This window comes from Canis lupus, chromosome 22, assembly GCF_003254725.2.
Source record: "Canis lupus dingo isolate Sandy chromosome 22, ASM325472v2, whole genome shotgun sequence".
In the NCBI taxonomy this organism is placed as follows: Eukaryota; Metazoa; Chordata; class Mammalia; order Carnivora; family Canidae; genus Canis; species Canis lupus.
This window is the reverse complement of record NC_064264.1, coordinates 44,852,590-44,878,402: the sequence shown is the minus strand read 5'-3', so window position 1 is coordinate 44,878,402 and position 25,813 is coordinate 44,852,590. Positions and strand designations below refer to the sequence as shown.

At 36.2% G+C, this 25,813-nt stretch overlaps 1 protein-coding gene and 2 long non-coding RNA genes across 7 annotated transcripts in view; 2 read left to right on the top strand and 1 right to left on the bottom strand.

Annotated features, from left to right (window-relative positions):
- The window catches only part of LOC112656071 (uncharacterized), a 31,112-nt gene extending 28,333 nt beyond the window's left edge, over nt 1-2,779 (top strand). The window contains exon 5 of the long non-coding RNA XR_004808338.2: nt 2,604-2,779. This is a non-coding gene — a long non-coding RNA (uncharacterized LOC112656071). The remainder of the gene's footprint in view (nt 1-2,603) is intronic.
- The window catches only part of GPC6 (glypican 6), a 1,091,148-nt gene that overhangs the window by 515,064 nt on the left and 550,271 nt on the right, over nt 1-25,813 (bottom strand). For both annotated transcript variants that reach the window (XM_025441287.3, XM_025441288.3), the window contains exon 3: nt 21,340-21,731. In XM_025441287.3, coding sequence (XP_025297072.1) covers nt 21,340-21,731 — 392 coding nt within the window. The remainder of the gene's footprint in view (nt 1-21,339; nt 21,732-25,813) is intronic.
- Nucleotides 19,381-25,813, top strand: part of LOC112656069 (uncharacterized) — a 54,729-nt gene continuing 48,296 nt past the window's right edge. For all 4 annotated transcript variants that reach the window (XR_004808336.2, XR_004808337.2, XR_003134076.3 and 1 more), the window contains exon 1: nt 19,381-19,585. This is a non-coding gene — a long non-coding RNA (uncharacterized LOC112656069). The remainder of the gene's footprint in view (nt 19,586-25,813) is intronic.

Sequence of the window (25,813 nt, the reverse complement as noted above, 5' to 3'; positions counted from 1 at the left end):
AGAGGTACCTTAGAACCACAAACAGAGATTTAGAAATTTCCAAATGAAAAGTGGAATGGAGGAAAAGATATTATTGCTCTTTCCAAAACTGCCCACTTGGTTTTTAAGAGAAAGAACTGAAAGGAACCTGCATATCATCAAGAAAATTTGTTAGGTCTCTGTGGGTTTCAATGAATTATATTTAATAGACTAGCTGAGTAATCAAATTATGATAATTTGGAAGAGACATCCCAACCTCTTCATATAAGGTGTTCAAGAGTGATTTCTTCTTTGTTTTCTTTGTTTTGTGGTTGTAATCAGACTCACAACATGAAGTATCATTAGTTCTATATGATAATGATACTCCCACCATGATTTATGGAAAAGGCTAAGTCAATTCTGACTTTTGACAATAGCTACAGTCCTTTTACCTTGTCCCCACAAACATGTTATTTTGATTAATCAACTTCAGTAGTTTTGTGAATTTCAATAATGTTCACAAATAATACTTAAATATTGCCATGTCATAAGGGCAGTGATAACTTGAATTTAGAAAATTAAATAATTAAAAAAGATGGATTTGTCTTTCTTTCTGGAGATATAGTAAGGAAATTCAGAAAAATACATTTGCATATATCATTAGGTGTAATGTAATCACATCACATTAGCATGTTTCAGACTCATGATTGGAATGTGAGTTTGATCAGCTATGTCACTTAATGGAAATAAAAATATTTTCACATTGTAAATTTTAAATAACTGACTACCACTGGGAAAGGAAACAAATTGAGTACAAGTGTTGAATATACTGAAACTTTTAATTCTTACCTTTGATTGCATCTCGATTGAAGATTTTAGAAATGAAAATATAGTACTTAAGGCATTTTATAGTAAAGTCTATTAGAACAATTCTTTCTGCCTATAAAGAATTTGTTAAGGATTATGATTTTGTAAGCTTTACTGTGAATCAGGTATAAACATTAAAATCTACAGAGTTTTTAAAACGTAATACAATCCTGTAGTGGAGAATAGTAAAATAAAACTGAACTGATTGTTTTACATTACTTATAAATGTATTGGTTCCTTTATCATAATGGTGCTAAGACCTTTTACACATCAACACTATTTAGCAAGAAGAAAAACAAATGAACAAGAGCACAGAAAAACAAATAAGTTATTATATAACCTATAGAATTACACTTCAGAAGACTGATTGGATTTTTTAAATAATTCACATATTTAAATAGCTCACTCTTGGGCCATGTTTTAGGTTATGTTACCTAACATATAGTTTCATTATTAATTACAAAGTCAGAAGAAGCAACAGATAATATAAACAGAACATTTTTAACAGTGCTACTTCTGTATTTCTCTAAAAAGATTTGCAATTATCTTTTCAACTAGTACATCAACCCTTAGAATTTATTAGTGCTTGAGCCCTGCATAATTAAAAAAAAAGATAAAATATCAACATTAGGAATCTATTTTTTTTTTACTAAACTAAACTCTGAGAATAATCTCAAAAACGGTTCTCTTCTGTCATATGATACTAGACAACAGGCAAGAGAGTGAAATATCAATCTAGGTTAGAAACTGGATTATAGTCATTTGTAAATTTCAACAGAGAAGAAATATAATTTTGAAGTCAACATTCAGGGAACAATAAATGTGCAAGTGATGGAAGCATAGCCTGTTCTCATGTACAACCAATAATAAAACCATGTGTACAAGAAGTGAGAGTTTGTGAAAAAGGAATCTTCCCTTGCCAGTGGTTCTCAATTATTAATTGGACAAGTAAAGAGACAGATAAATAAAAATGTTTTCACCTTTAACTTTATCTTGCAGGACTCTGAGTTAGGAAGAACCAGTGGTATTTATTTTAGAAATATCAGAAATAACTCATTAAGTCCTGAAACTTCCCAGTAGAAATCATGAAATCATTTGGAATATTTATTTTGGCTTTAGTTGATTGTCTAGAACAAAATCTTAAAGATTCTCTGGAGGCTGTGTAAAGAAAAGAGTAGTAGTGTGATGTCTACTGAACTTTATTTATGTAAAGACCAAATTCTCTTTTTTTTTTTTCCAAATTCTCTTTTAAAAAAATGGACAGTCCTCATTGTTCTTTAATTAGCAGGTTAGTATGTGAGTTTCATTAAAACTGCAGTGGGATTCAGCCTAAGATGTCTCTCACATGCAGCCTAGAAAGCAAGCAGTTCCAAAGGGGATGACACATATATTTAAAACCTTTAGAAAAGAACAAAATCCCAGGTGACCTCCCTGCATTTTTCTTTGTTTGAACAAGTCTATATGCAGTGCATCATGAGGCCAAAGTACAGATAAGGAAAGTATTCCTCAAAGCAGAGAAAGTATCCCATAATTAGGATCATCCTATTTGTAACATAGAAAATGGCAGTTTTTCAAATTGATGTTGCTCTGGTAGGTTTTATAGTTGACCAGTTTGGAACATATTTTGTTTTTGTTTTTTTTTTTCATTTTTATGTAAAATGTTAATCTCACTTAATATTTTTAATTATAAGATTCTGCTTTTGTTTACCAAACACCTTTTTCACATTTCTATCTCTTGTGACCACTCTTCATCCCCATTTCTCATTATCCCCATTCAGCAGACGAAATAACAGAGGCTCAGTAACTCAGAAAACTTCACCAGGAATCAAGTGGCAGAAGAATACCATCCTCCCACCCTGACTCATTCTACTCTATACACGACAGCCAATTGATCAAGTGATTTGATATGCTATACCCACCTGAATACTGACTTAACAAACTGTCAATATAAACATCATGCTGTTTTGTAACTTTGTTATACAATTAAATTTTAAACCTCATTCTTCCAAGTGAGCAAAAGAATCTTCTAATCTTCCTGAAAAGTTACAGTCCGTGGAAACTCACATAAAAGAAGGAAAAGATTTCCATGAGAGTATTTGCTTCCCTCTACTCCAGAGAGCCTGAAACACATTCCTGAACACTCCCAGCTGACTTCATTTATGATCACTTTTCAGCCTTTCTCCCTAACTGTTAGATGGCCCTGTACCTGCTAACAAGGTGCTATGCCAATTTTTTAGGACACACATGCCAATCAAATGTGGGATTCAATAGGAAACATTGCAAGAGCCATCTCTTTAGCAGGGCATCCACTATCTCTGGCAGCAACATGCATTAACACCAAATACATCTTGAGGGCCAAAGTTAAAATTATGAATCACTGAAGAAAATTCAGCATGGTAGCCTTAATGCTTGAATGGGAGCAATGGACAGGCTGAATTCTAGGAGACCCATGGAAACCCGTTAAGCATACAGGTATCCTACTGCTCAAAAACGTCTTTGGAATTTGAAGTGATTTCGGAAAACAGCAACAACCTAGTATTATAAGAGTAAACTATGTCACCCTAAAATTAGAGGTGAGCCCAACTAAAAGAGTGACAACCCAAAATAGTAGTTGGACAGATTCCACAGTCACATTCAAAAATATTTAGGGGCATGCTATACAACACAGAATGGCCTACAACTTTCAAATTAATTGCTAGTGAATTACTTGACTAGCCCTTTTCCACATAGATCTAAATGTCCAGATGTGTATTCTTGAGTATATACCTTAGTTCCTAGGTCATATGTTTATGACTCCAATAATTGCTACTTTGGAAATTCCACTCCCAATAAAGTATTCCATCTAGTACCACCCCCTCACTTCACCACAGAGGAAGGAAATGAAATCATCCAGACAACTTAGTAGGATTAAAGTAAGAATTCAATCCCAGCTATCTCTTATCCTTGGTCTAGTGAGCTCTGAATTTCATCGAGCGTTTCCTCTCTTATCTTCTATGTTATATTCATATTATGTTTACGATATGGCATGGTTTTGTGTTATACACATATATAATAACACAAGATATTCATAGTGCTAGTAACATGTACTTTGTGCCTAATCAATAAATAATAAGTATTTATGCAGTTTTCTCAATGTCTAAACAGTGAATTTCCATATCTCCATTAAAAATTATGTTCCTGTTGACATTAAACCCACGATTGACAAAATAAAATGCAATAAGACAAAAGAGTCCTCATGGGATGTGCTTGTCTCGATGGGCGCCTACGTTCTTGTGATGCATGCATACCTCTGTCTTAGCATTTAGCAGTCTCTACCATTCATTTGTCTGCTGCCCACCTTGGAATCAAAGTTCTTTAAGGGCAAGGCTAGGTCTTATTCTTCATTGTACCCATTGCACCTGCCAGAGTTAGTACGCAATAAATGTTTGCTGAATGAAGGGATGAATAAATGCATGATCTGGTATATCCCATGGATTGCTAAAATGACCCCTGGCTAACCTTACTGATTGCCTTTTTCATGCCTGGTTTGTTTTCAAAGATTTCTCATAGGAACTAAAGCATATGAATAAGACCTTTCTTTCAATCGTTCATTCATGACAACAGCTTTTTTTTTCTTTTTTTTTACTCATGGGCATGAACTATTAAGGCATCTCAGAGGAAATTATTTTAATTACAGAAATCAGAACAGCTTAATTGTAAGTGTGCAATGTGAGCACTTTACAAAAGAGATTAGTTGCTTTTTTTCTTTATTTCTTTCATTTCTCTTTAATAATTCTTACAACTTACAGCAAAAATATTCCCAAGATTTTAGGATTCTGGCACAACTTTCTCTCCTATTTGGAAGAAATATAAGATTAAGTAAATCTACAATGTTGATGCTTGAATACTATGAAACCACACTTTTTTTTTCCACCAATAATTCACTGAACTAAACTGTGATCATATAGTCCAGGAGCTTCTGGAGAGAAGAGTTGTAAGGCATGAAGGGGAAATATGAGGGAAAGAACAGTTGCTCCAATAACTATGGAAATAGTATAGATATCTACATCTAAATATGGATAGATGATGTAGATATAGATATTTTGGAAATTGGAATACAAATGAAGATTCATTGCTCTTCAACAGATGTCAAGCTACTACATCATCTAGGTGATAGTTAAGGGGATGTATGGCTTCTCAGCCTATACTGTCATTAATCTCTCAGTTGTCTATGGTGTCTTTCTGCATGAATGTCCCAACAAAAGGAGGTACAGCTCTATTGGTAATCACATGCACAAAATATTTAACATTTTTAGAGAGGGAGGTAGAATTCTAGAAGGACGTATATCACATCCTTTTCCAAAACCACTGGAATTTCAGGGCACTATTTACAATAATGTGGGAGAGGATACATAGATGGATATTATCCCTCTCCACTATTCCAACCATGATAAGAATGAAAGGAAAAAAAAAGTGATATAACAGTAGTACAGTATTAATATTTTTTCAGTGTCTGTCATATCCAAATTGCAGTAGTGCTTGCTCAGAAGAACACTGAAGATAGATAGATAGGAAAAGGTTACTCCTTTTTTGGGTACTAAGCTACAATCTTCAGGTGGAGGCGGCCCATCACACTGGAAAACGTAAAAACTTCAAAGTAATGTATGTGCAAATCCACATGAGCATGGTAGAAACTTAGTTTACAGATTCTGACAAGAGGCTGAGTGAAATTAAACAAAACAAAACAAAAAAACCAAAAAACCCCTCACAACTGATTAGGTGAAAGGGGCTTCCTAGATACACCAGAAGTGGAGACAAGCAGATTGTAGTAAGCGTTGAATGAGGTAAGACATGACCTGACGGGGAGAGGAAGGCATGACGGGGAAGAAACGTGGTAGAGGAATTGTCACACAAACTTTCATTTGGGGCAAAGCGAGATAAATGCACTGGAATAAAACCAGGCATTGAGTAGGGGACTAATGATACAGAGCAGCAAGGTGAATGCGCAACTGAGGACTTGAAGGCTTGGCTGCTGACCTCAGGCTTGTCAATCTCTTGTCATGAGAGGGATCTGGCGTTCAAGTCTGTTCCTAGCAGACTGCTAAGCCTTAGTAAAGCATTCCCGATTACTGGAGTAATTGACAAGCAATATACTGCTGGGATTTATGAACAGGACAGTGACAGTGACTTACTCAAAATGGCATGTGATGAAATGTTCTTAGGATGCCTAAGAGGAGGTACAGAGACAAAAAGGCTGCAAGAACTGCCCCGAGTGGGCAACAGCCTGCACTTCAGGTGATCAGAGTTTGGATTTCAGAAACTGAGCCAGTTTCTGGAGAGGGAGAGATACACATGGGAAGCAGCATGAGACTACAAAGTGATTATGCTGCTCCAAATGATTAAGCTCAGTTCTTAATAAATTGGTTTGTACGGTTGCTGAGTGTGGAAAAGGATATGCAACTGCGGATGTTGGAATGAAAGCAGAGTCAGAATCTGAGGCTCTAACTAGATAGAAGTTTACCTACAAACTTTCTCTCCCTTGGAAATACTCTGACATATTTGTAACCTCGCAAATAGATTTTTGACTCAGCAGTGAAAAGTAGAGAAAAAATGACACCACATAGCTAAAATGACGGGATGCTGACATTAAACTGCCTGCACCCTGAAACTAAGTCAAAGCCGTGCCCAGAAAAACTGCTAACCTAATATTCTCTGCTCTCCTGAGGGAAATTATTTTAAATCTCACAATAAATCAGTTTACATATTCTAAATTAATTTAATGAATGGAATTATAAAAGAAGTCTAAAGTCAGCTCTCTAGCACAATGGTATTCTGAGCCTGGGGGAAACCGCATGTATCCAGAACACGGCAGCTGCCACTGAACCAGCTTCTTGTGCCTAGTGATCTGACCTTTTATATCACAAAGGGAAAGTCAATAACGAATCAAAGTTTTCAGAGTGGTGATGAAAGTATCAATTCCACAATAGGAGTTATTGAATAGGATCCCTCTTATGATTAGCTCCTCCCTGACAGTGAAAAGCATTTGGGGAAGATGAATGTCAGCTCTGTCACCCTCTAGTGCATCACCCTATGCATCCAAACAGTGATTCACTAAAATGTTAATTTGGCAGTTCCTTTTCAAAACTATGTACTATGAGAAATCTAAGAGAGTCAATACTTTAGAGCCTTTACGTGAAAAGTACCTTCTTTACCAAAAGAAATGTGAAAATATTTTCAAATCTGTCTGAATGCAGATTAGTCATGTGGTTTTGTGTCATTTAATCCACTGATGGGCCACTTTTATGAGTTTTAAGATCCCCTTTCAAGAGCCAAAAATTTCAGAGAGCTCCTTCCTCCACCATGATGCTATTTGGACATTTATTTATTTTGCTTACAACTGACAATGCCACCCATAGATACCAGCCAACACATGCATTAATTTTTCTCATCCACCTCCCCAGGTTAGATGGAAAACCTCAGATTAATCCACCCATGACAATTTACAATCTTCTCGATACTCATTATACTTATGGGCATTATATGACATGCAAAACCTCTGAGGCATGGGCAAGAACGAATCTCTCAATAAAGTGTCTGTTATTTATGTCAGAGTTCCAGTCAGGGCCCAAAATGCATTACACAAATACAGACTATTTCTCTATTTTCCTCATAACCGGAGGAACTATATCAATAATCAACCACAAGAGTTTAGACTTCCTGGTGTGAGTTCCTAAAATCCTTTACCCTAAATAGGAGGATAATGCATTAAAATTATATATTTGCTTTGTCTGATATCTTAGCCACTAGCCACATATGGCTCTTAAGCATAGGAAATATGGCTAGTCCAAAACTGTGATTTGTGGTAAGTACAAAATAGAAATTTGAGGACTTACTATAAGAAACATAAAATCCTCATTAATAACTTTTGTATTGATTACATATTTAAATGACAATGTTTTGGATATAATGGGTTAAAAATTCACTATTAAATGGGTTTTATCTGTTTCTTTTATTTTAATATGCTTACAGAACATTCTAAATTATATTTGTGGTTCCTATCATATTCCTTTTGGACAGCATTGCCATAGACCAAGGAGTTTTACATAAGGTTGCTGTATTCACACAAAAGCCTCAACTCTGGGGGTGGCAGTGCAAATTTACAGCATGGGCTTTTTGCCATAGAGTCCCAGGATCCTTATCTAACAAACAGTATAATAACCATACCTGTTTCTTGGGTTTAACATAATAATAAACTGACAATGTACGAAAAGTACTTAACATAATGGCTAGCATATTCAATAACTGTTAGCCTCCATTTACATTGGACAGGAAGAGATTTGATGATAGTGATGAAGTTATGATGACTTTGATGGGAAAAATTCTAGGCCTGTGCTTGCTACTATAGTTCATTTTGGCAGAAATAAACTTCTAGCTGTGTATATTATAAAGACGTTCTTAAAGATATTAAAAGGGGGGATTCTTTGGTGACCCAATACCAACAATAGGAGAGTTTCTTCCTTAGCTATTTGTTTGCTATTATTTGATCAAAGAATAGGGTCTACCTTATACTGATAGCTAACAGAAGGCTTAAAGGAAGGGTGGCACATTCAAATGCCAGGGAGTCAGTAATTACAAGTGAAGTTCATTTTTTAAAAATCTTAAATGTAGAAACTATTTGCCTATAAAATCTTCAGAATATATATACCCCCCCCTCAAAATAAGCTTCCTACTATTTTTTTTTCTTGAAAGATAGCCCTATTTGTCTTTCACTTTTAGTAAAGACACATGTAGAGAGAAACATTTTTCTATATGAGAAAAACAGCCAAACATTTTGATAGATGGCAAGCAATGCTGACTTCAGAATCAGGCCAACTACAGGTGTGATCAGAAGGGCATCAAACTAACCCATGAATGCTCAGCCACAAACAACTCAGTCTAAACATTCTCTAACTCTAGCCAATTTTTGCTATCCAGAACAGAGGGCCCAATTGGTGATATCTTCAGAAATTGTAGAAATTCACATTGTATGTTAATCCTCCCCATTTAAAAAATATTTGAAATCTTAAAGAATTCATACCAAGCAAAACATGCCCACGGGCCAGTTAGGACCAAGGACCACAAGTCTGCAGTCTGGCTTAGATCCAGGTCCAATGGGAAAGATTGCCCAAGAAGTTCTAATAACATTTATGTCCATATCTTTTTTTTTTTTTTTCTTTTTGAGCAAAACAAAACAACACAAACAAAGAAACACTGCTTCTAAGCTCTCTGGAGTACATATAAACTAGTCAGTAAATTTCAACAGTTAAATGCATGGTAAGGGAATCATGGAACTCTCATGTATCTTGGCATTCAGAGGGCAAAATGAGCTAAGCTAGAAGACACGCACACACATTTACACACACATAAACTACTTAAAATAGTTGTTTCCTTTTCTTAGCAAGAATGTCCAGGGGATGATTGTTCATGACAGATTCCTATATATATTGGTAGGAAACAAAGTCTTTAGGTGATCAAAGACTTCTTTAAGAAATAAGAGGAATTTTTAAACAAATGTTATTGATATGGGGAAATACGTCTCATGCTAAAGCAAAAAAAGTAATCTAATATAAAGTATTCCACATCATTTAACAATATGTAATATAAAGATACATTAGAAGTACAAAAGACTAGAAATACAAACTTTTGACATTGATTATTATAGAGCTAATCTTTGACGTTCATTGGGTAGTGGAAATTAGAATTATCTTATTTTCTTCTTCATGCACTTCTGGTTTTTCCACATTGTTTTTCTTTCTAGATAAGCACATAATGATCTTATAGTCAGAAAAAATATGCAAAAATGCATAAAATTATTTTACTAACTTACCAATAAAAATAAACATCTAGGTGATTCAACCTAGGGTAAAAATTTTATTTAAACTCTTGGTAATTTGAAGGAGGAAAAAATTTGGCTCAAGTGATTCATCAAATTATCTCATTTCCCCAATTCACTTGGTCCCATAATCACAAGACAAGTGACTAACTATAAACTGATCAAGAGGGAGAGCTTGAAGTCAGAGGTTTTAGAATGTATTCAACAATTGGTATATTGGACTGGAAGAAAGCTATTGCTTTAACAATAAAAAAAGAAATCTGCACAAATAAAAGAGACTTTCTATCTGGATTCTATTCCATCTTAACCAAAATGTCAGGGTACTTTTTTCCTACATTCCAAAATAGATATTTCTGATATTTTATGGAAATAGTATCATAAATATTTTATATAGTTATCTTCTGTCTACAAATGCAACAGGATATCATAAGGTTTGTCTTTTCAATAAAATGCTTTATTCCAAGTATAGTTAAATTCTCCTTGGCCCAGATTCTCTTTGAACACCAAAAACCTAAGAAGAAAGAAATGAGGATGTTTGCAGAGTGGCTGGTTCTCTGCTGTTGTTTAAAGCACTATAAAATCTTAAATTTCTTACTAACTGCTGTCCATTTTCATTGAAAAACAGTGAAATAAATGTTGCCTTATACCTAGATATATTTTCAGTACGAAATGTGTTTTTAGAAAGCCAGGAGCAAAAGAGGAAAGCTTTAACACCCATTATTTCTCAACTAATATATTTCTTTATGGAGAGACTTGTACTCCTAAGTACTATGAGAATAGTATACAGAATGATAATTTTCATAATTAATATATTTATGAATGTTTATTTATTTTTTTATTTATGAATGTTTAAAATGTTGAGTGAATGAGTTTTTCTGATTGCAAAATCCCATCCAGAATGAACACCAAAAAGTCTTCCTTCCTGACTTCTTAAGATATTACAAACTGAAGAGGATATGATTTCCATATAAAATCCTGCTATCTGCTGAGTATTAAATACAATATTGGCATTTTTGACATGCACACATTCCTGCAAGGACGAAATGGATTTTTAAAAATCAGTTTATGCCAGCTGCTTAAGTGTCAACTGATGTTAACTTGGGATATCTATTGATTTAGGCTACAGTTTTACTTACATCTGAATGTCAAAGTCACCATTATTCCATAACTGACACTGTGAACCGTCCATTTTCACTCTTGGCTCTCCAATTTAGACATAAGAAAATGCAGAGTTTCGACATTGTGTGGGATGATTGCTATTTTCTGAGCATCTGGGATTGATCCATTGTGTTTGCGCTATCACTCATCAAGACAAAGAGGTAAAATGCATACACATGAAGGGGAATAACCCTTGCTTGTAATCATGAAGATAACAATGGAGAAAATGTATGGTATGTAATAATATACCGCCCATCTTTTACATAATCAAATATCTGCATGACCTAATACCTCATTTAAAAGAAAATACCAATATGTCATAGTTGTTACATAAGTCCTGCTTTACCATGTTAGCACTATTAATGCAATAGATCTGTCAAGCTTTATTAAAATTCTTTTTCATGTGTATCTTGGCTCATAAACCTCTACAGTGCACTCATATTGCCTCAGAGAATGTCCTTGTTACATTGAATCTCTGCAGATGGGACAGTAAAAGAGAAATTCTCCAATCTTTTAAGTTTGACCTATCATAGCACATAGCCCGCAGTGTCCCATCAGCACACTGGATGCGCTTTTGCATGTGTAAGTAATTACAACATGACTGTGGTTCAAATCTTGTTACACAGAACCTTCTAGTAAGGGAAGCATAGATGCTTTCAGAGATCCATATCCAAGAACAGAGTCAGCATTGACACTGGAATAAAGTGTCAGGTCTGTTTTTCTTTATGAACCATTTCAGAAGCAGCATTCTTTGAGTTACAGTACTAGAGCTTTATCCTTGGGCCTTTTTTTATTTGTGTTGTACCTTAATTGGCACATTTCACCAGTGGATGTTCCCTATTAGTAACAAAGACGTCCGCCTGCAGCACACGTTTTCCATGGCCCCAGAGGAGTTCTCGGACTTTTGGGGCAAAAGCAGACAGTAGATGTGCCAATCAAAATGGGTTTACAGGAGCCCAGGATGGTTGTGAAAACAGAGGATGTGCCGCAAGGGGAAAAGGCTGGATAAGGGAGCCACAAAAAGGAGTTAAAAGAAACCGTACACAGGAAGGAGAACCCCAAGACACACCGACAAAATCGAGCCAAGTAGATTATTTTGTATTCTTAGTATTATTCTAGAATAGTACATCTCAGACTATCCGAGGCTCAAATGATCTAGAAAGGCTTTGACTGGTTGTTTGATTCTTCCCAGTATGTTATGACCTGATACCTAATCCAACGGAGCCTAACTAAGATGCAGCTCACACCAGGGAGATTCTCCAGGCAAGTTCAACAATATTCAAGGAGAAGTCTACTGATGGTGTCTAGGATGCCGGGCAATATGAAATTGCTATCAGGATTTTTAAAACGCTTTCAATTTTTGTACATATCTTGTTGCAAAACCGTATCAGCCTGCTCATGAGCTCCAGTCCAGGGACCGTTCTTGGTTCAGCCTGTTCTAGAATGTGTAGTGGCAGAAGGAGTAACTTCTCAACCAGTTAAGAACTGCTTGCTAGTTAGTAACATCCACATGGCCAAATCCAAAGGTCTATTTGATCTGTGTCTTCCATTTGACTCTCTGCAACATCTCATACTGCTGATTACTCCATTTTTTGAGATTCTGCTCCCTTTACTTTCAGGACAATATGCTTTTCTGTTATGCTTTGATGTTTCATATGAAGGATCAGATTCCTTGCTTTCTCTAGCCAAATGTTACCATCCTTTGCTCACAAACATTTACAATGGTGGTGATTATCAAACCCATCAGCAGGCAGACAGCTGGTACTAAATGGGAACAAACTTTGTGCCAGGACCTGTGCTAGACGCTGGGGAGCCAGTCTGAGAAGATACACCAATTGTATACTTGCTGGTGTGTCTGTCTCTCTTGTGTGCTCTCCACTCTGCTCCACCTGTGTTGCCCCATGTCTCATCACTGTTTATCTGAGCAATTGCAATAGCTTCCCATCCTTGTACCTGCCACCAGGCTCACAATCCAGATAACCATCCCCACGGACCATCTTTTCAAAGTGAATATCTGATCATATACTTGTCTTTCGAAAAATCAGTTACCCCTTGCCTTTGCCAAGACCTTCACATACTTTAACTTAAAATATGACCCAAACAATATGGTTCAAATCTACCTCCTGGCAATGTTTCCAAAACACCATGACCTTTCATGATTTGTGCCTTTGAACCATTTGGGCCCCTGGCAAGAAAGCTTTACATCCTTTCTCCTTCTGTAACTCCTATTTATTCTTAAAGTCTAAGTCTAACTATTACTTACTCTACAGTGCTTTTCCAATTTCCCAAGACAAAAGGGGACATGTATTTTTCTTGATTCACATAGTGTTCTGTACAGATAGATCTCTGCCTTTATCCTGATTTTTGCACCACACTTGAACATTCAGATGGTCTTTGATTTCCTCAAGAACGATGTTATTCATTATTTCCTTTCTTTTTTGTTTTGTTTTTAAAAGATTTTATTTATTCACTCATGAGAGACACACATAGAGAGAGGCAGAGACACAGGCAGAGGGAGAAGCAGGCTCCATGTAGGGAGCCCAACGTGGACTTGATCCGGGGACTCCAGGGTCACGCCCTATGCCAAAGGCTGGCGCTCAACCGCTGAGCCAGCCAGGCATCCCTATTTCCTGTTTCTTATAGAACAATGCCTGACATACAGTAAGTGCCCAGCATACATTTGTCCCTCAAAAATACTAGAATGCTTCTAACCACAGAAAATTCTTTTTTTAATTATTCAGGCAAAATAGTCATGCACAAAATTGTTAGTGAAATAGTTTTTTTTTCTAAATTTATTTATGATAGTTACACACACACACACAGAGAGAGAGAGAGAGAGAGAGAGAGAGAGAGAGGCAGAGACACAGGCAGAGGGAGAAGCAGGCTCCATGCAGGGAGCCCGACGTGGGATTCGATCCCGGGTCTCCAGGATCGCGCCCTGGGCCAAAGGCAGGTGCTAAACCGCTGCACCCCCCCCAGGGATCCCTAGTGAAATAGTTTTTATTCAAGAGTTCAGTTTAGGTCTCCAGCTTAATTTCTAGGTATTCATGGCTTTGTGCTTTATGTCTCGGCTACCTGCACACATCAGTTGGTTTTATCCCTCTGTGCTTCTGCTCACTGCTGCCTTTGCCTAAAGCTTCCTTTGCGGTGCCAGATGCCTTCATCATCTGCCCAATGCCCATGCATCCATCAACATGTGGTTTAGGCTTTTATGTCCCTGAAAGTTTCACAGCATGTGAGATTATGCTAGATGCCTCTCTTTTCTGTTCCCAGAACATTTATTGCATAATTCTCTCAGCATACATTGATACTGTATATGTGAGTGTGTGTGTGTGTGTGTGTGTGTGTGTGTCTCCCTCTCTCTCTGACTTCCCAATTAGTATTTGCAAATATGTTAACTTGGTTGGTCATGCCATTTCAAGAATTTACAATAGTACTTTACATATAATACAAAATGAACAAGTTTTTATCAGTGAGAGTGGAACTAAATCTCCAACATGGCTCCACTTTTACAAGAATCCATATTTAGATCAGATAAATATTGGGATATTATAACCACCCCATCTTGGACTATAGAGGAGAGGAAGACAATATCTGTTAAGTACAGTAAAGGTAGAACCGTGGTTCCCAGACTTTTCCTAGTTACGCTGTATTTAGACAGAATTAAGGAATTTGTTAACTTCTCCTTTCAATATGAATAAACTTGCATAATCAAATTCAATAGGGAGAAATGTGCTTGTTTTAATGGAATTCCAGTAGATAGTATAATTTTAAAATAAAATAGTCTAACTGGACAGCCCCAGTGGTTTAGCATCCCCTGCAGCCTGGGGTGTGATCCAGGAGACCCGGGATGGAGTTCCACGAAGGGCTCCCTGCATGGAGCCTGCTTCTCCTTCTGCCTCTCTCTCTCTCTCTTTCTCTGTCTCTATGAATAAATAAATAAAATCTTTAAAAAATAGTCAACTTAAGCATAGGTATTAGAAAGAGACACAAGCTACAAAAAGAATAACAAAAAGAATACACAAATAGCTTTTTAAAATAAAAGATTTATGTATTTTAGAGAGAGAAAGAGAGGGAGAGCTGTGGGAGGGAGAGGCAGAGGAAAAGGGAGAGAGAGAATCTCTCTTTTTTAAAGATTTTATTTATGTATTCATGAGAGACAGAGAGAGGCAGAAACATAGGCAGAGAGAGAAGCCGACTTCCTGCAAGGAGCCTGATGCAGGACTCGATCCCAGGACCCCAGGATCACGACATGAGCCAAAGGCAGATGTTCAACCACTGAGCCACCCAGGCATCCTGGAGAGAGAGAATCTCAAGCAGACTACCACTGATTGCAGGGCCCATCTTGAGACTCGATCCCAGGACCCTTTGATTACAACTTGAGCTGAAACCAAGAGTCAGACATTTAATCGACTGAGCCACCCAGGTGCCCCTTGATAAGTTGATTGTAGATTTTGGATACTAACTCTTTATGAGAATGTCATTTGTAAATATCTTCTTCCATTTCATAGGTTGCCTTTTAGTTTTGTTGATTTCCTTTGCTGTGCAAAAGCTTTTTATCTTAACGAGGTCCTGATAATTCATTTTTGCTTTTGTTTCCCTTGCCTCTGGAGACGTGTCCAGTAAGAAGGTGCTGTGGCCAAGGTCAAAGAGGTTGATGCTTTTGTTCTTCTCCAGGATTTTGTTGATTTCCTGCCTCACACTTAGGTCTTTCATCCATTTTGAATTTATTTTTGGATGGTGTAATATACAGAGTGATCCAGTTTCATTCTTTTGCATGTAGCTGTCCAGTCTTCCCAACACCCTTTGGTGAAGAGATGGTCTTTTTCCCACTAAATATTCTTCCCTGCTTTGTTGAAGATCAGTTGACCATAGAGTCGTGGGTCTATTTATGGATTTTTTTTCTGTTCTACTGATCTGTGTGTCTGTTTTTGTGTCAGTACCATACTGTCTTGATGACTAGAGCTTTGTAATAGAGTTTGAAGTCTGGAATCATGATGCTTCCAGTTTTGCTTTTCTTTTTCAAGATTTGGCTTTTTGGGGTCTTTCATGGTTCCATACAAATTTTAGGATAGTTTGTTTTAGCTCTGTGAAAAATGCTGGTGGCATTTTGATAGGGATTGCATTAAATGTGTAGATTGCTTTGGGTAGTACCAAAGTGTTTCAATTATAATGGGACTGTCTCTCTTAGTTACCTAAACCCCTCGGTAGTATCTGGCATGCTATTCTTGAGGGGAAATGTTCTTTTTTTCTTCTGACACTAGGACTTTTTTATATTATTGTGATTTCCAGAGCTGATGACAGCACCTCCACAATGGTAAAATTCATACATTTTTCAATGAATTACATTAATAAGCTATTTTCATTGTTAGGGCTCCTAGTACTAGTATTTTGTTACTATTTTTATCATGAAATTATTTATTTATCGACTGTAAGTACCTTCTAAATATAATATCTACACCATCATCATAAAAGCAGGCATCATGTATTATTTATGCTGACTTAAAAGTTGTAAATATAGAAGCATTATTGATCATTTCAAACAGCTTACCTATTCTTCCTAACACTGTGTGTTACTGAAGTAACCTCATTGAATAATCATCAATTACAGAAGAAAATACACTAACCCCAGAAAAACTATAAAAAGATTTCATTCACCTAAGCCCTTTCTGTGGTCCTTTTCATTTTTGGATGACTGCACAAAAGTTAACTCCAATTAAAAGATCACCATAAAAGGGACAAGACAAGTGAGTCAGATGATAACTCCAATAGGCAATCTTACTTTATATCTTAAATTTTTTCCCCAAAGCAAAAGCTAAATAGAATACAATTTCTCTTGTAAATGATATCCACGGTAAATTCTTCACAATGGTTTTCTAGTATGATCAGAGAATGCTCTTAATGGATGTATTTCAGAGCCTTCATTTCATCAAATTTGAGGATAAATTTTTTCAGTCTTATAGTCCATCAACCACATTTATTGAAAATTGACTTTGTGTTTATTGCTTTTTAGGCATTGCATTATTAATGCAAAGCTGTTTACTCAAGTGGAGGAACCAGTTATGAGGTTCTTCATGCAAAAACAACAATCTGTGTAGCAGACATGGCAGGTGTCTACTGATGAAAATATTCTAGCTTCCTAAAGACTAAAAGCGAGACTTTCTTTTCAAAGTCATCATCCACAAGAAAGAAGGATTTTAGGTAAATGGATGGATGGATGGATAGGTTGACAGATAGCTTACACAGACAGAAAAAATGAGACATGTCAATAGTTGGCAATAGCACAAGTTCTATGGATCTCAGCTCTACTATCTATGCAACTGTCTGGAATGAATCATTGAAATGACTTGCATAGGTGATGAGGTTATATTGACATAATTTACAGGGTTTATTCATAGAAGTCACTTTTATTAAAGCAGAAAGGTAGGAAATCACATCTTCTTGGTTTAAATGGCATCAAAATGGACCAGTGAAAACACAGAAGTAATTTCTATGTTTGTCTTCATGATAGTTGAGGCAGACAACCTGTTAACATCTCTTTATGCAGGCCTTTGGCTGTGTGCTTCACAGTGTGTGACAAGCTGGCATCTGTGTTTCCAGTCACAAATGGGTATATACAAGGGAAGGGAGGTGGTGTTTTAATAAAGGGGCAATGCTAAAAAATAGTCTAGATTATTTCTCTCCAGGCTACTACATTATCAAAATTTGCTTTTATCTTCATTTGAGAGCTTTGTCTTCCATGACTCCTTGATATCATTCGGCACCATATGGGGCATGGAAAGTGAATGGTTAGCAAATCACAAATAGCAGTAAATCTGATAAACTAATGAGAGTAGCTCAGGAACTTGATCATATCTGCACAGATGAAGAGAATCAGAGAGGAGCAATGGGAAAGTCTTTCCAAAAAGACATGAATCTTTTTCATTAAAATGGTTTTAAATCCACTCCTGACCACACACATAGCCCAGAGCTTAAGAAACAGTATGCTATCAATAACTTTAGAAACCCCTGTATATCCCTCCTTTACAATATTTCCAAACCTAACCCCCAAAGGTAATGACCATCTGATGTTTGTGTTTATAATTTAAAAACATTTTCTTACATATATTTTTATTTCTAAATACTATATTGCTTTTACATTATTTGAATTTTATATAAATTATATGTATTCATTGGTGATTTTTTTTTTCTCTCAAAATGAGGTCTCTGTGTTTCATCATGAGTGTGGCTATAGTTCACCTATTTTCAATGCCTCATAAATTCATGGTGTAAAGAGATCATGATATATGAAGATGGGACATCTGTGATCTTTTTACTTTTCATGTTATTGCAAACAATGCTGCTATTAATGTTCTTTTACCTATCTACCTGTACACATATGTTGTACCTACCTGTTTCATTCCAGGGGTAGAATGCAGTTTTAGCGCATGCATTTTTTCAACGATACAGATATTTTCAAATGGTTATCCAAAGTGAACATGCCAATTTATACTTCTATCAATAAAGTACACAAGTTACCAAAACTCCTTATTTTGTCAATACCTGGCAGTCTCAAAACTAGTCATTCAAAGAGAAAATGAATCCTGCCTAACTGACCACAGATATTCACTCCAGAATCATTTAACACTTCTAAGAACAAGATCTCCAGTTACAGTTACTTAAAATTAACTAGCTCCATTCCATGTCTAGAAGAAGACAAGGCTTTTATCTATAAGATGGCAAGATAAATTTAAAAAATAATTGTGTTGATACCTACAAATTATTCTTCTATTTTTCTGGTAAGAAAATTCCCTATAATATCATGTCAAAACATTTGTGTCAAATGGCTGTGTTTTGCCAAAGAGATAAATTTCCCAGTCAAAACAACTAATTAGAAGCTATTAATGACATCTTCTCCAAGATTTAAGAAGCCACTGGAAGAGAAAAGGAAACTGAAAGAAAAAAGTATTCTTCAAACCAAGATGCAGGAGATAACCCAGTTTGTTGATCTCTATTTGGGAATATTGCCTTGAATTCCTTACCTCTTCTGCAATCATTTCACCAACTCTAAATCACTCAAGTAACAGACCATAGAGAGGCTTCAGATTTATGAAAGGCTTAAACCTCCAACACCATTCTTGCTTCTCCTCTTCATATATTTAGCCCTTGTAATATTTTATTCTTAATACAAAAAATAGTTTGGGTGCTGAAAATTGTCAGCACACAGATAATCCTAGTAGATCTATTTCTGGTTTAGTCAGCTACAGACCATCTGGTAATCATTAAGTGAAAAAGTTCATTGGTAAAAATACTTAAATCCCTGAGTCATAAATTATTTTAAGCCATATATCTCTATCTATATATCTCTCTCTCTTTTTCTCTCTCTGCTTATCTTTCTACTAGAAGGTGGTGCCCAGATGTCAGCATGGGATTTATGATTTGAGTAGATTAGGATTCATGAAACTCAGGCCAGACAAGCCAATATCTGCATAGAATAGTCAACATTCCGTGGTTAAATGACCACAAACTACATCACAAACCCACAGCAGTTGCTCAGCAAATGAATATTGACCATGCAAGGATCAGGAGAAGCATGATCTCAGTGTTACAGAGTACATCTCTCATCATGTCCAGAAAAAAAATTAGAAGTCATAGTCTATTGGTGGTTGCTCCATGATGTCAACCTCCACGTCAGGACGATTAGTTGGTTATATTTTGATCTGCAAAGACCGCAGACTGAGATAGTCACGGAATGATAACTGCCCATCTCTGGTGAGTTGTTAATGCCACATTCTGAGAATCAGCAAGCAGCCTCCTCTGAGGCTTTTTAGATACTTCGCCAGAAAATACTCTCTTATTGCACCAGAATGTCCCCAGGCCAAAATATATGCACTAAACATTATTCACATTCAGCCAGAATCAAAGTAAACAATCAAGGATGATGCATATATCAATCCATGCTTTGAATTTCTTACCTTGTGTATTTTAAAAGCTGGTTGTGTGTTTCATTCTTCAACAAAAGCAAAGGCTTCAATTTGAAGCTTCTGTAACTAAAGTTATATCTTTTTTTTTCTTTACAAAATAACTGCTGAAGAATATGTGGGATACATATTTATTTCTTGTACTTACCTATATTTTACAGACTTTCCCAAGTGATCATATTTCCTCTTGCTATTCCACCTGGCTAATTCCTTATTAATCCACTTTTGGGACTCTAGTTGCTTTCATATCTAGAACATTGTTGATTTTCAATTTAAAAAAATCATTGTTTTTGATTCATATGACCTTTATATTATTAAGTCCCATGTGATTATCCTTTCTGAGCTTTCTTGAGAATAGTCTTTCCATATGCTCACATAAACTCGGTAGGAACAGGTATTTTAAAAGTGGATTGCTATGAAATTTACAAATAGTGCCATGAAGAAATATTTTTAAGGGTATACACAGTCTTCATGCCAAGATATAAATATTGAGGATATCAAAGTGGAGAAAAAAGAAACATGGCGGGATGGTACCAGTCGTTATGATAAATATGTGGCTCTGTGCCACACCCCTGTACTAAGAAAGTAGTTTTTGGCATTAATCTTTGCACAAATATGACCTTTTGGAGTGACATAATACCAGATTTCTGTTATGCATTGTTTTTACTTTACCTCTTAGAGTAATCATCTTTCAGTTTATTTGTTGGACTGACCTCATAAATGGGCAGGCCCATCTCATAAGAACAGTTCATTGTCAAGGAAGAATTTAAACAAAGGCAAATATCTTGTACACAGGAAATAGTCAATGTTTAACGAAAGCAATGGAGTAAGACCCCTTGTATTAAAGATTTAGACATGTCCTCAAGGAAAGACATGATGTGTATTAGTGATTTATCTTACTTATAAACCCAGCGCAATACATGGCATTGAATTACAAAGCTAATGGATGACAAAAGGAATTCTCCACCAGAATCTATACTGTGTATTCCTTATTCCTCTCTAATCCAGTTCTACAGGTGTTAGCAAAGGGTTCTTCCTCCACTACTAAGGAATTTGGCTACTGTTACAAGAGTGATAAAGGAGAAGAAATGCCAAGAGCTGGTGTTCTGAACTGCAGCTTGTCTCTACTTGCAGACTTCGTGAAGACTATCACTTGGTGACTTCCTAGAGAATTATAACCTCCGGGTGGACTGTTTCATGACTATTTATCATTCTTAAAACTCTGATCACAAGTGCCAAGCAGTCATGGTTACAAGACACCTGTTTCCACACCATTCCTGATAAAAACTTCTCTGCTATATTGCTGATACATATTGACATTATGTTCCAAACATGGAAGGGATTGAAATCTTGTCTTCTCTCACACAAAGCAAGAAAAAAAACAAAACAAAACAAAACAGGATTAAACATTGCCATTTATCTGACTTCTCTAAGAGAAAGGAGCATTGTAAGGGAGAACTTTCACCTCGATTTTTTAAAAACAGTTGTTTTGTAAACAGAGCAAAAGAGGAAGACCAATTAGAAAGACAGCAGATTTTCAATTACCTTGGAAACTCGGTTTGCAACTTCTCTGCCCACGGTGAGCCCCTGGACAAAAGTCCGGGCAGCGATGAAGGCACGGGTGACCTGAATTTTCAGTTTCCGGGGTACATCTCCAAATGGCTTCAGCTGGTCTGTGTATTTGCTCACACATTCCAGGTAGTCCTCGCTGAAGTGATATTGTGGGTTTATCAGCTGAAACATCCGTTCCAGGAGCCGAGCCCAGAAGTCATTGAGCATCTCCTCCAGATTTACATTGCCCCCGGTATAATATCTTTTTAGCTCCGTGAAAAGGTCCTGGAACACTTCTGAATTCTGCATGTACAGCATTCCGTAGGTCCGTACAAACATATCATTCAGTGACTTTTCCGCATTCTCCAGGAGCTCTCGGAAAAATTCTGCAAATAAAACAAGAAAACAGTCATAAATTGGTGAGATCTAGAATGCCCAACACATCTACTTAACTTAGAAACAACTCTTTCTAAAGATTCTGTTCATACAAATATTTATCCTGTGATTGAGGTATCAATGAGCCAGTGATGATATTTTACATAAGATTTGCCCTACATCTATGAACTTCTATGAGTCAAAGAAAACAGAAGACCACATGATCTCCACTTGAAAGAATATCTGCTAACATTAGGAGTATACTATTTATTTTTTTAAGATTTTATTTATTTATTCATGAGAGACACACACAGAGAGAGGCAGAGACACAGGCAGAGGGAAAAGCAGGCTCCACGCAAAGAGCCTGATGTGGGACTCGATCTCGGATCTCCAGGATCATGCCCTGGGCCGAAGGCAAGTGCTAAACTGCTGAGCCACCCAGGCTGCCCAGGAGTATACCATTTACTACTAACTCCAATGTCGCTGGATTCTTTTATCACTTACTGCTAAACTTTAGAAAATCTTAATTTAAGAAACTCAAATCAAAATATGTTGCAAAGTATTGTCCTTAACATAATAACAAATGCATACCGATAAAAACTTTTGCTCCAGCCTATTTACAAATCTATTTGTAACACCAAATTCAATTAAATTGCTGTTATTTGGAATAGCTCATAAATGGGATATTTAAATTAATGTAATATTTTGGACTCTTTGTAGTTGCTATATATAGCAATCAATTATCAGTGTTCAGAGATTCATAATGCAATTAAATTCACTTAATACCAAAGCTCTAATGAACATAATTTAGTTTGCCATAATGAATCAGAAAGTTATGAAGTACTTTGCATTATCATTATAAATATAAACTATCATTTTATAGAATTTGAATAAAATATAGGCAATTGGGTTTTCTGCCTAAGAAGTTCTAAATGAAAAAGAGTACACCAAGAAATGAACTCTGCAAAAAAAAAAAAAAAAAAAAAAAAGAAATGAACTCTGCTATCCTGCAACAGAACTTGAATGTTAGTGGGCTCACTTGCAGGATGCAAGAAATTAGGAATTAATGTCACTGGGTAATGTTAGCCAGTTTGGGCCTCATATTAGGTTCCCCTGAGACATACTTCATGTATGTACGTAAGGACACCCATCCATCTGCACAAATGAGCCTCAGTAGAGTAAGCTCAAGTTTTATCCCATTTGGAGAATGTGATTTGGGGTGAAGAAAAGGCTAAGAAGTGGTAATGCCTCTGAGTTAATGAATCCAAGTTCCCAACATCAGAGGATTCAGCTTTACCTCTCATATTTCTCTTTGTTCTCTGATACCATGTCCCCTTTCAGCTAATGCAAGGACAAAGCAAGTCCAGGACACTTCAAGGAATCAAAGTAGGAAAACAAAAACAAACAATTTCTTTTTTTCTGGAACCTTGGAGGGTTTTCTCCTGAGATATAGAAGGAAAAAGCCATGAATCTCTCTATAGCTTCCTTGGAAGTTACACCTCATTTCTGCTTTATCAGAAGACCTTGATTTAACTACTTCAATTCTGAATAATAGAACACTGAACCACTCTTCTGATCATTAAATGTTGCCTGTAATAATAAAGATTATTTTATAGTAGTTTTCAAATAAAACCAAAGCATCAAACCTTAAAAAGGACTGTAGTCACATGTTTACCTTCTTACTATAAAAGAATATACTTTCCTAATCATAGAAATTCTGTTGCTACAATGGCAGCAATAAGTGAGGGATTTCCTAAGTCATGGTTTATTAACCTAATGTGATCTTGTACAAGTCACTCCATATTTTTCATCTTAATTTTTCCCAAATGTAAAATCAGGCTAAACATTACTAAACCTCCCTAATCGTCAAGGATTCAGTATGGAAAATCAGTATTGATGCAAATAGGGTAAATTTTTCAAAAATTTCAAAGAATCAATTAATCAAAATATTTATTTATGCTATATGTCTATGTTATTTAGTATTTTATGTAATCAAGAACACTTTAGAACTTTTTAGAAATACTAGTTACCTAGTTTGTCCTAACATGGAAATATTAAATGATCGATATTAATACTAAAGTATAAAAATACCATATTATAACCTTTCATTCCTGCAACCAAGAATGAAAATAGCTTGGCCTTGTTGATAGAGGAGCAGGGTGAAAGGTGTTAAAGATTGTGAACGAAACTAAAAAAGAATGGAAAAATCACTGAATTGAAAAATACTAATATAATGAGACTGGAAAGTGGATTCTAATCATGAGCTCAGGACAGCCTATTCATTTATCTTCCTTTTGAGGTCAATTATTTTGTTGGACTCAGGAATTAAAGCTTAATTTATTGAATACAGAGTACTGCCTTCAGCAATGAATAGTTAGTAATCAATAGTGTGGTCTGGATTTTCAAAGAGCTTTAAAAAAAAGTAAAAAAAAAATCTTCTGATTCTCATTGCTCTGCAAAGATAGGAAGTATAAATGCTTCTCTATGAGGATGAAATTTTTATTTTTTTGCTTTTTCTGGAAGTAGCATTCTTTAGGCTTACCCCCCCTAATACAGGGAACATGAAATATTGGCCTTATGCCTGCTTCAAGGCTGAATGGTTAAAAACAGACTGCTTACTTACTGTGTCTTGTGGTTTGCTTCTGTATGCCTAAATTATTATTCATAATTGAATAATGAAACCGAGTTCTCATATTTCAATAAATAGGGCTCAAGAAAACATTTCATTAGAATTCTAAATTTAAAATCTGTCTAAGGGTATGTCATTGTCTCAAAAGTTTGCTATTAGCTTCACTGGTCCTCAAAAGTCAAGTTATTATTCCTTGTTCAAAATCATTATATGGCTTAGTGATCTCATAGTCAAAGTTAATATTTGGTATTGAAAGATGCTAATGTATCAGGCAATTATGACAAATGTTGCTACCTTAAGGTACATTGATCTTAGATCTTATGAAAGATGGGGATCCAAGGTACTGAGGCAAAACTAATGTCCTCCAAAGATAAGCACACACATTTCATTTTTAGCCTGCCCATAGACTTAGACTTCTACCTTTTGAAGGTTGACTCTGTGAATGAAGTATTTTATGCTTGGATGAAAATTGTTTCTCAGCAAACCAAACAAGATTGGAGATTTGGAAGACAGTTACCGGACCCACTTTGCTGATGAAGTATTATGCCCAAATAGCACAGAGAATGAAATTGAAGAGCAATGTAGGGAGAAAAATGATCTCAATCCAATCTTTGTTTAATCAGTGAGGGCAAACCTCACACTGGGTAAAGCCTTCAGTCAACAAAAATTTTCATCTGCAAGAAACAGTTTGGAAGGAAAAAAAAAGTTTTTGATTTTTTTTTCTCTTTCCCATTCACAAAATATACATCAAAGGTTGTTGCTTAGGGCTCAGTCATGCTTCATAGATGCACAAAAGCACTTTTCCCAGCCAGCATTAGCCTCTGGAAGGATTTTATTCATCTAGAGGGGAGATCTGGATGCAGACAGCTGTTTGCTGCGGGGCAGATTGCTTCAAGTGGGGGAACAATCTTGTAGATAAAAACCATCACTGTTCCAAAGGCAAAAAAGAAAGTCTGCAAGCCGCCTGATCACTTGGAGAGGCCTCTTAAGGGGTAAAAATCAACTCCTAGGAGCCAAAAGTTGCCCTAAGGATATCTAAGAAAGGCTTCAAATGAAGCCTCCAGATGAATGGGATCAAAATAGAAGGGTAGCACAGGGCCTAAGGGAGGTGCCAGCAAGAAGGGGGAAGGCAGACAAGAGGCTCTCCAGGAATCTGAAGCCTTGAGAAACTGCAAAAGGTTTGCCCAATCAAGCTGGAAATGTCTCGTTAATACTACTACAGGCGGGCTGTGCGTGGAGACTGGGTTAAGGGCTGTACAGTATTTACCTAGAAATTGTACCATTTTCCTACTCTCCTGCTTTCCAAAACACTTCTCATTGAAAGCCTGTTTAAGTGAGCACTTCACGATGGTGGTGTACATTCATGTGATCACAAAAAACCAACGAGTGTGAGAAGCTTTGGTCAGTGGAGATTGCATCTATACTTGGCAACTGCCAGGGGAAGCAGGCATCATACATTTGCTT